At 41.7% G+C, this 14,868-nt stretch overlaps 1 protein-coding gene across 1 annotated transcript in view; it reads left to right on the top strand.

Moving 5' to 3' along the window:
- The window catches only part of xpo7 (exportin 7), a 191,711-nt gene that overhangs the window by 46,950 nt on the left and 129,893 nt on the right, over window positions 1–14,868 (top strand). The window contains exons 4-5 of the mRNA XM_073061943.1: window positions 3,114–3,280; window positions 11,800–11,865. Coding sequence (XP_072918044.1) covers window positions 3,114–3,280; window positions 11,800–11,865 — 233 coding nt within the window. The remainder of the gene's footprint in view (window positions 1–3,113; window positions 3,281–11,799; window positions 11,866–14,868) is intronic.

Genomic DNA, 14,868 nt, shown 5'->3' with positions numbered 1-14,868 from the left:
CATCCTTAAACTAAAGTTGTGATCCTAACTGACCTAAGACAGGCAAAGTTTTCTAGGATTAAATGTCAGGAATTGTGAAAAAAAACTGAGTTTAAATGTATTTGGCTAAGATGTATGTAAACTTCTGACTTCATGTGTGTGTGTGTGTGTGTGTATTTATATACACACTGATGATTATTATATTTTTTATTATATTATATTTTTCTTTTATATTATGTATTGTATTGAACTGCTGCTGTTGAGTTAATAAATTTCATGACACATGCTGGTGATAATAAACTTGATTCTGATTCTGCTGAGTGAATGTGTATTAACCAGAGTTTTATAAAGCTGCACTATAACTTTCTGGTGCCTGAACTCAGTGCCTCAACTAATAAAGGCAATCATGCCATGGCTTTACCGTCCCATCAATCTGTGCAACTACTTTTGGGGAGGTATGAAGTTGGACCCAAGCTTACTCTGTACATCAACACTGTTAAGGTCCTGCCAGTAACAGTTTTAGTCCCCAAAGTGCAACACCTCAGAAAGCAAGAATTGCCTCAGAATACAAGGGTGGCACTGGAATATATCATTTGGCCCACTGTGTTGTACTGGACTAATTTACTTAGTAATTAGTTACTAAGATTAGGAGGAATTTCTTTCACCATCCTCTGGCTAATCTGTGGAATTCATTTTGTTCTCCTTTACACTTGTGTACAGAAGCTGACATTAAACAGTCTTGAATTCTGGGGAGAAGAGGTTGAGAAAGATGGTAAATCAGTCATGATGGAATGATGGGACAGGCTTGATGGAGCAGAAATAGACCATTTGGCCCAATGTTTTATGTATTATTTGACCAGATTAAACTCCTCCTGCCATCCACCCATATCTGCAACTGATCTATATCCTGCTGTATTTTCTGGTACTCTTCTACACTATCTCCATCTCTGATCTTTGTATCATCTACAAATCTACTAACTGATCCATCTACATTTTCCTCCAGGTTCAGGATATAACACTATATTTAATGATTTCAAATAGCTGTTTTCTAGACTGCTGTGGCTGTACCTCCCTGTTTCATTATTTTACCTCCTCTGTTTCTAATTGTTGCTCTTTTATATGGGGTTACCTTGACAGCTTTGAGTAGCCTAACACTCGGCTCTCTGACTTGCTCTTTGTTTCAGTTCTGTTGAAGGATCTTTGACCTGAAATGTTGATTATTTCCTACCTGTAGATGTTTCTATTCACAGAATAAAATTGTGCACGGTGCATGAATCAAAAGACCATAAAACATAGGAGCAGAAATAGGCCATTCAGCCTGCTGAGTCTGCTATGCCATTCCATCATGGCTGATTTATCCCTCTCCATCCCACACTACTGCCACCTTTCTGTAGCCTTAGATGCCCTGACTAATCAAGAACCTATCAACCTCCGCTTTAAATATATCCAGTGACTTGGCCTCCACAGCCGCTTGTGGCAATTAATTCCACAGCTTCACCATTGTATGGCTAATGAGATTCCTCCTTATTTCTGTTCTAAATGGACTCCCTCTATTCTGAGGTTGAGCCATTGGTATGGAAACATCAATGAAGAAAGACTTTCTGGAAAATCTTTGCAAACCATTGACTGTGGAGGAGGAAACCACCGGCCGATGAGGTGGTCTCCAGTGGCCCAGTTTTACCCGTGTTTCCTTTGACTGTTGAGTCGTAAATGAGATTTGGGGATTCCTTGTGAGTGCTGGCTGGCAGGATAAACCTAATTGGCAATGTTCACTTAGAGGAGTACAATCTGAATCACATTCAGAATCATTGTTCAAAATTCGAAGTGCATTTATTATCAAACTATGTATACTTTATACAACCTTGAGATTTGCCTCCTTGCAGGCAGCCAGAAAAACAAAAAATCTAAAACCCCTTATATAAAAAATAACACGATCAAACACATAATGTGCAAAGAGAGAAAAAAACAATCTTGCAAACAAAGTACTGTCTTATCTGGTGCGAATTTGTTGTTTTGTGGCAGCAGTATAGCGCAAAAAAATAAGAACATAGAGCATAGAAATTTACAGCACGTTACAGGCCCTTATGCCCACAATGTTTTGCGGGCCATGTAACCTATTCTAGAGACCGCCTAGAATTTCCCTAGTGCATAGCCCTCTATCTTTCTATGCTCCATGTACCTATCTAAGAGGCTCTTAAAATACCCTATTGTATCCACTTCCATCACCACCGGCAGTAGTGCATTCCACGCATCCACCGCTCTCTTTGTGAAAAATCTACCCCTGACACTCTCTCTGCCTATTTCCAAGCACCTTAAAATTATGCCCCCTCGTGTTAGCCATTTCAGTCCTGGGGAAAAAGACTCTGACTATCCACACGATCAATGCCTCTCATCATCTTATACACCTCTATCAGGTCACCTCTCATCCTCTGATGCTCCAAGGAGAAAAGGCCAGATACACATAACCTATTGTCATAAGGTACACTCTCCAATCCAGGCAACATCCTTGTAAATGTCTTGTGCACTCTCTCTGTATTATCTACATCCTTCCTGTAGTGAGGTGACTGGAACTGAACATTACTCCAAGTGGGGTCTGACCAAGATCTCATATAGCAGTAACATTACCTCACGGCTTTTGAACTCAATCCCATGGTTGATGAATGTCAACACACCATAAGCCTTCTTAACAACACTGTCAACCTGCGCAGCTGTTTTGAGTGTCCTATCGACACAGACCTCAAGATCTCCCAGATCCTCCACACTGCCAAGAGTCTTACCATTTATTTTATATTCTGTGTTCAAATTGGACCTATCAAAATGAACCACTTCACACTTATCTGGGTTGAAGTCCATCTGCCACTTCTCAGTCCAGTTCTGCATCCTATTGATGTCCCGCTGTAACCTCTGACAACCCTCCAGACTATCTACAACACCCCCAACCTTTGCATCATCGAATTAATGTAATTTAGAATAAGAACTAATATAAATTACAAAACAAATCAGGCATGATGGAATAGCAGGGAAATTGTGTTGGACCAAATGGACTGATTCTTCCCTGGTGTCTTTTGGTCTTATAAGACCACAATGATTTGTTATGGAGCTTAATTAATTCTCCCTTTCTGTTTTGACATTAGGAAACTATGTCTTGAATTACCTGGCGACCAGACCGAAACTGGCAAACTTTGTAACACAAGCTCTCATTCAGCTCTTTGCCCGAATCACCAAACTGGGCTGGTTTGACTGCCAGAAGGAAGAGTATGTATTTAGGAATGTCATTGCTGATGTTACAAGGTTTTTGCAGGTAGGTATTGCTGTGGGTAAACATTTTTTAATTGGTGGGCACTTCTTGAGTTCATGAACTAAGAATAATCAAGTTCGTTTTAACAATGTTTTTTGATTCTGAGGACATGTATTTTTCCCAAACACTCTTGTCCTTATCTATAACCCCATCAGCCTCGGCATTCAATACATCATTCTCTGTAACTTTCACTATCTCTAAAGATATCCTACCATTATCTTTACTTAATACCCCCCCCCCCCCCCCCGGTGTTTTCCACATGGATAGCTCCCTTCATGATTTTTCTTGTCCATTTGTCCCTCCTCACTAATCTCCCTCCTGGCACTTAACCCTGTAAGTGGCCTAAGTGCTACACCTGACCATACATCTCTTCCGTCACCTCCATTCAGAGTCCCAAATAGTCCTTCCAGGTGAGGCAACACTTCACCAGTAAATCTAATGGGGTCGCCTATTGTGTCTGATGCTCTCGATGCAGCCTCCTCTACATTGGTGAGATCTGTTGTAAATTGGGGGACCGCTTTGTCAAGCACGCCTGCTCCATCCACCATAAGCAGAAATTCCCGGTGGCCAAACATTTTAATTCTGATTCATAGAATCATAGAAAAGTACAGCCCAGAAACAGGACCTTCGACCTATTCAGTCCATGATGAGTCATTTAAACTGTCTTCTCCCATTGATCTGCACCGGGACCATAGTCTTTCATCACCCTACTGTCCATGAACCTAACCAAACTTCTCTTAAATGTTGAAATTGAGTTTACATAAGACAATAAGACAGAAGCAGAATTAAGCCATTCACCCATTGAGTCTGTTCCACCATTCCATCATAGCTGATCCCAGATCCCACTCAACTCCATACACCTGCCTTCTCGACATCCTTTGACCGATCAGGAAACTATCAACCTCCACCTTAAGTATACCCACGGAGTTGGCTTACACCACAATCTATGGCAAAGCATTCCATAGATTCACTATACTCTGGCTAAAAAAAAAATTCCTCCTTACTGCTGTTCTATAAAGTCACTCCTCAATTTTGAGGCTGTGCCCTCTAGATCTGGATACCCCCACCATAGGGAACATCTTCTCCACATCCACCTTACCTAGTCCTTTCAACATTCGGTAGATTTCAGTGAGATTCCCATGCATTCTTTTAAATTCCAGTGAGTACAGGCCCAAAGCTGCCAAACGCTCCTCAAACATTAAACCCTTAATTCCCATGATCATTCTTGTGAACCTCCTCATGACTCTCTCCAATGACGACACATTATTTCTGAGATAAGGGGCCCAGAACTGTTGACAGTACTCCACATGCACCACTTGCACTGGCAGCTCATTCCACACTCTTGCGACTCTGTGAGTGAAGAAGTTTCCCTTCATGGCCTCCTCTTGTGCCAAGATGAGGTCACCTCAGGACAGATGAGCAATACCTTGTTTTCCATCTGGGTAGTCTCCATCCTGATGGCATGAATATTGATTTCTCCTTCTGGTTTAAAAAAAAATGCTCTACCTCCCTCTTCCTCTATTCTCCACTCTGTTCCTCAAATCATACCTGCCTATTACTTCCCCTGGGTCCTGTTCCTCCCCCTCCCCCCCATCTGCTGTGGTCCACTCCCCTATCAGATTCTTTCTTCACAGCCTTTGACTTCTCCCGTCCATCAGGTTTCACCTATCACCTTCCAGCTAGTCCCCTTCCCCTTCTGCACCTTTTTATTCTAGTGTCTTCCCCCCCTTCTCACTCCTAAAGAAGGTTCTTGGCCCAAAGCATTGATTGCTTATTCATTTCCATAGATGCTGCCTGACCTGATGAGTTCTTCCAGCATTTTGTGTGTGTTGCATAAAATAAAGTTACAGTTCTTTATCAGATGCAGCCTCTCCCCAGTTCAGAGTCCACGTAGGTGCCAAATGTTCCAGCTTCAGTTTCTAGCTTTTTAGATATTACAGTGCAAGTTTCCAAGATAGACTGATGTAACTGCAATATTCAGTTATAATCTAGATGTAACCCTCAGGTTTGGCCAGTGGCTTAATCTAGGGGCAGCCAGCCTCTGGCCCGGCCAGACGTGAGAAATCTTGTTTGGGTGAATGCTGCGTGATGTGTTCCCGTTACAAATCAGTACAGGTATCCCCCGCTTTTCGAAAGTTCACTTTACGCCACTTCACTTTTATGAAAGACCTACATTAGTACCTGTTTTCACTAACTGAAAGAAATCTGAAGAGGATTTTCACTTTTATGAAAAAAGGCGAAAAGCGAAAATAGTGTTCAGCGTTTGTTTTGTAGCAAGCCGTTATAGAGGCAGCGCACACCCCAAGCAGCGAGAGTGGCGCCACCAAGCTCCTTCCCAGGAACTACACTCAGCATCAAGCCGCCATAGCTTTGAACTGTGTCCGTGAGCATCTGTGCTTTATCTCGATTTATTTTGTGCATCTGTTAGCAAGATGTGTCCTAAGGTATCAGAAAAGCCTAAGAGAGCTAGTGAAGAAAGTGTTGCAAAAGTGGAATTTAAAGGTAATCATGGGTGGTTTGATGGGTTGTTGAGACGAGGCAGTTTCATAGCTTAAACGTTACTGGAGAGAGTGCTTCGGCTGATTTACAGATGGTGGTTATTCGTATAAGCAAGTGTTTAACTGTGAAGAAACTGCAATTTACCGATTCTGGTAAGTGAAACTACACTGTACGTACATTATTTCTAAAAAAAAACATAGAAACATAGAAAATAGGTGCAGGAGTAGGCCATTTGGCCCTTGAAGCCTGCACCGCCATTCAGTATGATCATGGCTGATCATCCAACTCAGAACCCTGTACCTGCTTTCTCTCCATACCCCTGATCCCTTTAGCCACAAGGGCCATATCTAACTTCCTCTTAAATATAGCCAATGAACCGGCCTCAACTGTTTCCTGTGGTAGAGAATTCCACAGATTCACCACTCTCTGTGTGAAGAAGTTTTTCCTCATCTTGGTCCTAAAAGGCTTCCCATTTATCCTTAAACTGTGACCCCTCGTTCTGGACTTCCCCGACATTGGAAACAATCTTCCTGCATCCAGCCTGTCCAATCCCTTTAGAATTTTATATGTTTCAATACGATTCCCCCCTCAATCTTCTAAATTCTACTTTATATAGGCTGTGTATTTATCATATCATTTCTGCTTTTACTATATGTTAGTGTTATTTTAGGTTTCATGGTTATTTGGTATGATTTGGTTGGTTATTTTTTGGGTCTGGGAACGCTCAAAAATGTTTCCCATATAAATTAATGGTAATTGCTTCTTCACTTTACGTCATTTCAGCTTACAAAAGGTTTAATAAGAACGCTCTACTTTTGGATAGTAGGGTAAACCTGTACCATGAAATAACAAACAATGCACAATATGCAATTAAATGATTGAGTTTTATAATTCTTAATTTGCCTATAGGTTAGTAAAAAAACAAAAAAGAAAAAGGGCCCATTCTCATGAAACAAGTCTAATGTGCAACGTTGGAGCTCACAGTTTTCCCTGTCTGTTCATTCTCCATCGTTTTTTTTCCCTCGGGTGTCAACTCCTGACCCCATTCCAAGTCCACTCTGTCCTGCAGACTACAACTTCCCCGTTCTGTCATCTTCTCTCTCCATCTTCCGCTGAACAACAGACAGCGAAACCTTCGCTTAGGCTCCCAAGAAAGAAAAACAGCTCCCCTCATTGGCCAGCGCACATTCCAAAGTCCCTGTTATCTCTAGTAATAACCCAAACACTGCTGCTACAGAGAAACCATTACATTAGCATGAAACATTACAGCGTGTTACATAGATCATAGATGAAGATGTTTGAGCGTTTGATTTACTTCCTTTGCCTACGTTCCAGCAAAGTCCTCCTTGTCTACAGAAGTTGTACCAAAGGATTGAAGGATAACAAATAGTTTTCCGTTGTTCACGAAATGTAATAGGGATAATTTTGGGATATATAGGCCAGTGAGTCTTGCATCTAATGGAGAGGGTGAGGGTTCTCAAAGACAGGATTTACAAGCATTTGGAGAAGCCTAGTCTTATTAGGGATAGTTAGCATGGATTTGTCAGGGGCAGGTGTTTCCTGATGAGACTGACTGAGTTTTTTTGAGAACAGGTTGGTAAAGGTAGAGCAGTGCAAAGGTTCAAAGGTTAATTTCTTATCAAAGCCTGCATCCATATACAACTCTGAAATTCGTCTTCTCCAGATATCCACGAAACAAAGAAAGAGCATGAATGTCATTCGGAGAGAAACATCAAATGCAACTCCAACCCACTCCCTCCCCCCACCTGACAAAATGGAACAGGAACATCGACCCCCAAATCCCCACCCCCACGCACACAGAATAAACTAACAGAACATCAACCCTTAAAAATCTTCCCCACACAACAAAATAGAAAGAGAACAGGTAATTTAGAAAACAGAATATAAAGACCTTAAGTCTGAAAAAGTCTACAGCCCATAAATGCAACAGTCTAATCCATAAATGCAGAACCACGATACCATCCTCCAATATCACCAACATTCATCGAGTCTGCATTTGATGCGATACCTCATTCTGCCTTCTCCCTTTAATCAGTGATTTAATGGATGCATTAAACGGTGGAATAGAGTCGAACTTCAGCTCGTGCCTCGTCTCAAAGTTCCTTCGCATTGAGGCCATCTGAGTATGTACTCGGTTTCCGGAATCATCTTGGAGACAGTAAAGCGCTGCATCGTTCAATCAATCTCCAAACTGTAAATCTTAGGGTCTGGCAGTTCCCGAAACACGTTTAAAGTGAGAAACAGATGTAAAATAAGGCTACATCCACACTGGACTGGATAACTTTGAAAGCGCCGGTTTCGCACAAAAACGATACGCGTCCACACTATGCATTTTTAAAAATATCTCCGTCCACGTTGAAACAGAGATTTCGGTGAATCTCCTCCTACTGCGCATGTGCAGGACACATCTACTGAAAACAAGCGACATGTTTGGTGTTGAATCTCGCTGTGAAAGATGGTACGTGTTTGTTCAGTTACAGACTAGAAAAACTTAAACGATGGGCAGCTGTGGGCTCTCGTGCAGGAGGATTTAAAAATTTAAAAAAACAAATACTGAAGCGTATGGAGGCAAGCAACAAGGAGTTCACGGATTGTATGACCTGGCTGACGACGAACATTGAAAAACTGATTAACTCTGTTGCATTAATAAAGCTCCTTGTTAAATGTGTAAAACATGTCTGCATCAGTATTATCTTGTATTTCCATACAATGGTACATCAGGCTGTAACTCATCTATTGTCAGCGAAGTGCTTGCATAAATAGGTAAACCATCTTCATACAATCAAGGACAAAAAATAGGGTGAAGTGAGTATACTTATTTATTCAGTAAGTTATGGGTCAAAGTATTTGGTGAGTACATTTCTAACTCTTCTGGCTTTTATCTCGTTGCTGTTTGTTCTGAAATTGTTAGGTTGTGTTCAGGAAAACAATGAAATGGAGCACTGCCGTCTGACAGCGTGTTCAGATTTCTCCGGTTACCCCATCCACACTGATCTGCCCGAGTGGCGTTTTCAAAAATACACACTTTGGAGAGCGTTTCTGAAAAGCTCCGGTTTCAGGGGACGAAAACACCATTTTAGTGTGGACGAAGGGTTAAAACAAAGAGAAAAGACTTTGGTTATGGATTTATCCAGTGTAGTCTAGACGTAGCCCAAGTTTTTTAAAAAAAGACACTTTTGTGAGCTATCTGAAAAATGTCAACCAAGCAAGTGTTGCACCATCTTGACTGGGAGATGTGGTGTATATGGATTTTAGTAAGGTGCTTGGTAAGATTCTCCATGGAAGGCTCATCCAGAAGTCGTGAGGCATGAGATCACTGGAAGCTTGTCTGGGTGGATTCAGAATTGGCTCATTCTTAATAGGCAGAGAGTGTTATTAAATGGAACATATTCAGCTTGGAAATTGGTGACTAGTGGTGTTTTGCGGGGTTCAGTTTCGGAAACCCTGCTCTTGTGGGTTTTATAAATGACTTGGATGAGGAAGTGGAAGATTGAGTTAGTAGGTTTGCAGATGACATGAAGGTTGGTGGTGTTATGGATTGTGTAGAAGCTTGTTGTAGGTAACAACAGGACCTTAAGGTGCAGAGTTGGACAAAGAAATGACAAATGGAATTCAATCCAGGAAAGTATGAGTGATATACTTTGGAAGATCAAATTTGAAGGCCAAGTGCTAGGTTAATAGCAGAATTCTTAGTGTGGAGGAATAAAGGGATCTTGAGATCCAAGACCATAGATTACTCAATGTTGACGTGCAAGTTGATAGAGTGGTTCTGAAGGCATATGGTTTATTGACTTTGTTAGTCGCAGTTTGAGTTCAAGAGTTGCAAGGTACTGCTGCAGCTCTGTAAAATCCTGGTTAGACCACACTTGGACCATTATGTTCAGTTTAGTTGCCTCATTATAGGAAGCATGTCAAAGCAGAGGAGGTTTACCAGGATACTGATTGAAATATAGAGCATGTCTTACTAGGAAACGTTAAGTGATGTCAGGCTCTTCTCTTTGGAGTGATGGAGGATGAGAGGGATATAGGATTGTAAGTGGCATAGATAGAGTAGACAGCCAGTGCCTTTTTCCCATTGCAGCAATGGCCAATACCAGAGGATATCCTTGTAAGGTGAGTGTAGGAAAGCTTAGGGGAGATGTCAGAGATAGGTTTTTCCCACAGGGAATGGTGAGTGAATGCAATACTTTGCCAGGAATGGTGGTTAAAACAGATACATTAGGAAGATTTAAGAGACACCATGATAGGCACATGGAGGGCTATGTAGGAGGGAAGGGTTAGATTGATCTTAGAGTAGGCACAATATTATGAGCCAAACATCATAGAACATACTGTTCTATGATCTACCTGTTCTCTTCCAAAAGTGCAGCAGTGTTTTATTTCTTTTTAGCCATCTTTGCTCTGTCTTTTCAAAGTTATTTTGAGTTTGTTTCCATTATTACTTGAGGCCCAGCATTCCTGATCTTGGAGCCTAGCTGTGGGAATACCCTATGCTCAGTTGCACTGAAGACTTGATGGTGGCTCTGTAGAGTACAGTAGAATAGAATTTGGGAATGCACTGAGAGTCAGATGAACAGGCAGCTGAACTCTTGCTCCACTTCTGAACTTGACTTCAAGTCTAGAGGAGTTCCTGATGTTACTGAATTGAATTGACTTTATTACTTAGATCCATATACATGAGGAATAAAAATCTTTATGTCACATCTCTGTCTAAATGTACAATATGCAACTTATAGTAATTTATAATAAATAGTATGTACAACAATACAGCATAGAAATACAGTTGTGTCAGCATGGATTAATCAGTCTGATGGCCTGGTGGAAAAAGCTGTCCTGGACCCTTTTGGTCCTGGCTTTTATGCTGCGGTACCTTTTCCCAGATGGTAGCAGCTGGAGCTTTTTGTGGTTGGGGTGACTCAGGTCCCAATGATCCTTTGGCCTTTTTAACACATCCATCTTTGTAAATATCCTGAATAGTGGGAATTTCACATCTACAGATGTGGTGGGCTGTCCGCACCACTCTCTGCAGGGTCCTGCGATTGAGGCAAGTACAGTTCCCGTACCAGGCAGTGATGCAGCGAGTCAGGATGCTCTTAGTTGTGTCTCTGTAGAAAGTTCTTAGGATTTGGGGGCCCATACCAAATTTCTTCAACCGTCTAGGGTGAAAGAGACACTGTGGTGCCTTTTTCACCACACAGCCGGTATGTGCAGCCCACGAGGTCCTCGGTGATGTTTATGCCGAGGAACTTAAAGCTGTTCACCCTCTCAACCCCAGATCCATTGATTTCAATAGGGGTTAGCCCGTCTCCATTCCTCCTGTAGTCCACAACCAGCTCCTTTATTTTTGTAACATTGAGGAAAAGGTTGTTTTGAGGTAGCAGGTCAACTACATTTAGACAGGAAAATATGATGGGGCGTTCATATTTTATAAGAACACTTGTACCAAATCCACACAATATTTTGTAATTCATACTTCTTTGTAGCAGAGGATGCCATGCAGCTTTTAAATTTATTTGATTCTCTGAATGATCCCATCAACCCTATTCCACCATCCCTTTATTGTCCTGTAATTTATTCTGTCTCATTAACCTCCCCTCGGTTTCCTGCTCTTTATCCTATAGAACCCAATTTCCAAACCTACTCGTGCCTTTGGGGTGGGAAGCAGGAAACTCATGGGGCCACATGAACAACAGTGGTAACAGGAACAAAGCAGTGAGTTTGCGATCAAACCTGGATAGCTGGAGCTGGGGGCAACAGCACTTATCGCCCTGTGCTTGTAGAATAATTCCATTTGTGAGTCTGAAAGAGTAGGAAACCTGATCTGATCTTATGGATGTCCTGCAGTCAAGTTCAACCCATGTTACCTCAGTTGGCTGCTTCTTGTATCTAGGATGCAGACTTGTTGGATTAATGAGGCTTAAATGTCATGGACGAAGTGTTCCTAATTTTGACTGATTTGCTTCACGGAAAGTAAACAACATTGTTTCTGTCTTTCTCCACAGGACAGTGTTGAGCACTGTATTATAGGAGTAATGATTCTGTCCCAGTTAACCAATGAAGTAAATCAGGTAAGTGGTGCAGTGACCTTCAATGTCCTGTTTCCTCATGCATGTCTATTCCCTCCCTCTCTCTTTGAGTATCTCTCATATTTTGCTGGCAACTGATCATTTTATTTAAAAATCAGTAATATTTCCACATATATTGTCGACAGCTCCTCTATTCCGTGACTTGACACTCTGCCTTTCCTTTCCCATTGGGCCTTCAGGTCTGGCATATTCCCTGTGGTTAGTGTACTAAGTTCAAATTCATTCAACTGGACCAAGGTGCAGAATACAGTACATGTAAGATTGCACACAACATATAAAGTAATCGTCGTCATCATCATCATTATGTGCTGTGGACAATCATGGCCTTGACCATGATTGTACTTGGCAAATTTTTCTACAATTGCCTTTACCTGAGCAATGTCTTTACAAGGGGTGGTGTGGTGGATTAACAGTTAGCTCAGTATTTTACAGTCCCAGGGACCCAGGTTCCAATCCACTGCTGCCTGTAAGAGGTATGTACATTCTCCCCATGACTGCGTGAGTTTCTTCCCACTGTCCAAATATGTACTGGTTGGTAGGTTAATTGGTCATTGTAAATTGTGATGTGATTAGGCTAGAGTTAAGTCAGGGGTTGTAGAGCTGTGCCGCTCAAAGGACCAGAAGGGTGTATTTGCACTTAATCTCAATTGTAAAAAAATTTAAAAGGATGGGTGGACCCCCACCCCCAGCTATTATCAATACTGTTCAGAAACTGTCTGCCTGGCGTTAGTGGTTGCAAAGCCAGGACTTGTGTTTGTGATTGGCACCAACTGCTCATTCGACCAACCATGGCTTCACGTGACCCTGATTGGGGGAAGTGGAGTGTGGAGTTAAGCAGGTGCTACACCTTGCCTAGGGGTGACCTGCAAGCTAGTGGAGGGAAGGAGCACGTTACACCTTTGGTAGAGAATACAATACTGTATTACCTAATACAGTAATGTTACCACAAATAATAAAATATATTCCACAAGATTGACATTTAGCATAAGTTGCATTTAGGACACCAGTTAAAATGGAAATAATATAACTCTGCTGGTGTTTCATGCATGATGAGACCTGGGTGATGACAGGGTGCTGACTAGTTTCACTGCCTAGGAGAAACTAATAGTCCTTGTACCATAGCATTAGGACCTCCTGCCTGGTAGTAGGGGCATCCCACATACGTTCACCCTGTGCTGTGATGTAGGCTCTCTCACGTTAATTTTCTTGGCTTCTTAGTTTTACTGGCTAACTGAGGTTTCTGTTCATTTATTCAATACTAGTTACTCATTGACCTTGAGTGAGGAAGACAGGTTGGTTAACATGTTTTCTAGTCAGAGATTGTGTGAACAGGATTTTGCCGTCTTTTCCTGCTAGAGTCAAGTTTACAACTTCACAGTATTGCACCAAGCTTATCTGAATATTGTCAGTGAGTGCCTTATTAGTTCCACACTTAAATTTAGTACTTCAGTAATTTCAATAATAGACGATGTCAATGAATATTTTATCAGTTCATACTGGGCACTCGGTTAATTTGGCCACCACAGCAGCATAGTTGTAATAGTGTTATGTTAACTGCTCAGGGTGTCAGAGTTTGAAGTTCAATTCGGGTGTCTTCTGTAAGAACTTCTCGTCCTCCTTGCGGAATGCGTGGATTTTCCCCGGGTTCTCTGGTTTCCTCCCATAGTCCAAAGAAGTAACTGATAGGTTAATTTGTCCTTGTAAATTGACTCGTGATTAGGTTAGGGTTAAATCAGGATTACCGGTGCTTGATGGGCAGAGCGGCTCAAGGCCCAGAAGAGCCCATTCCTCTCAGTCTGGTTTCATGGGTTATGTCGTGACCACTCTACATCTAACAAATACTGTTCCTGATTGGCCTTCAGGTTGTGTTACTGAAGGTGATAAAATCATTATATATCCGTATGCTGTGTTGTTATTGCAAACAACACATTTCACTGTATGTTTCCATGTACATTTGATAAATCAAGTGAATCTGAATCTAAGAAAATGAATGGTTCCCCTGTAACAATCTGTACTATTGTGAATGAAAGCCCTGCAGCTCCATGGAAGGTCACTGGAAAGGCGCCTGAAGTGTTCTAATGTGTAACAAATTCATGTTTGTAAACTGTTACAAAGTGACAGTACTAAGATTGTACTGACAGGATTATGAGCTTTGAATACCTGCCCAGTTCAGTGTTTTCCTGTGTACTGGCTTTGTGTTTATACTTGTAATGTTTTGGTTTTTTTGGGTTCTATCTATTTTTGAGGATCTGAATGATGATGCTTTCTGTGTTGCCTGGGTGGGCAACAAATAATTGCTTTTGAAATGTCGTGGAGTGTCACAGTTGTAAGAGAAAAGGTGGGCAATGTGAGGGAACTATATTTTTTAATGATGTGACTGGTCAGGTTTGGAATGCATTGCTGGTGGAAGCAAGCTCTGTTGTGCTTTTCCAGCGGGAATTGCATTAATATTTCAGGGCCTGTAGAGAAAGATCTGGACATGAAAAATAGGAAAGTTGGAGAAGGTGCCAGCTTCTTGAAACCTCAAACCTTAGAAGTGACATAGCTGATAGCGAACAATGGTTAATGTATTTATGACTGTATTTATTTGATTGCCCTCTCACTTCTAAATCAGAAGTTTGAAACCCCACGGTAGACACCTAAACACAAAAAAAACTTGGCTGTCATGTGAGAGTACTGAAAGAGAACCACAACTTGAGAAGTCACCTTCTGGCTGAACACTGGGGAGTGAACTTCAAATGAACTTTGGGATAGTACAGTAGTATAGTACAGCACCAGTGACCCAGGTTCAGTTCCTACTACTGTTGTAAGGTCTTTGTACGTTGCCCATGAGCATGTGGGTTTCCTCTGGGTGCTGCGGTTTCCTCCCACAATCCAAAGGCGTATGGGTCCGTAGGTCACATGGGTGTAGTTGGGCAGCTGAGGCTTGTTTGGACCAGAAGAGCTGTACCTAAATAAAAAATCAAAACATGATGGTGAATATCT

This window comes from Hemitrygon akajei, chromosome 1 (assembly GCF_048418815.1).
Source record: "Hemitrygon akajei chromosome 1, sHemAka1.3, whole genome shotgun sequence".
Lineage (NCBI taxonomy): Eukaryota > Metazoa > Chordata > Chondrichthyes > Myliobatiformes > Dasyatidae > Hemitrygon > Hemitrygon akajei.
Note: the sequence above shows the minus strand (reverse complement) of the source record. Positions and strands in the feature narration are given on the sequence as shown.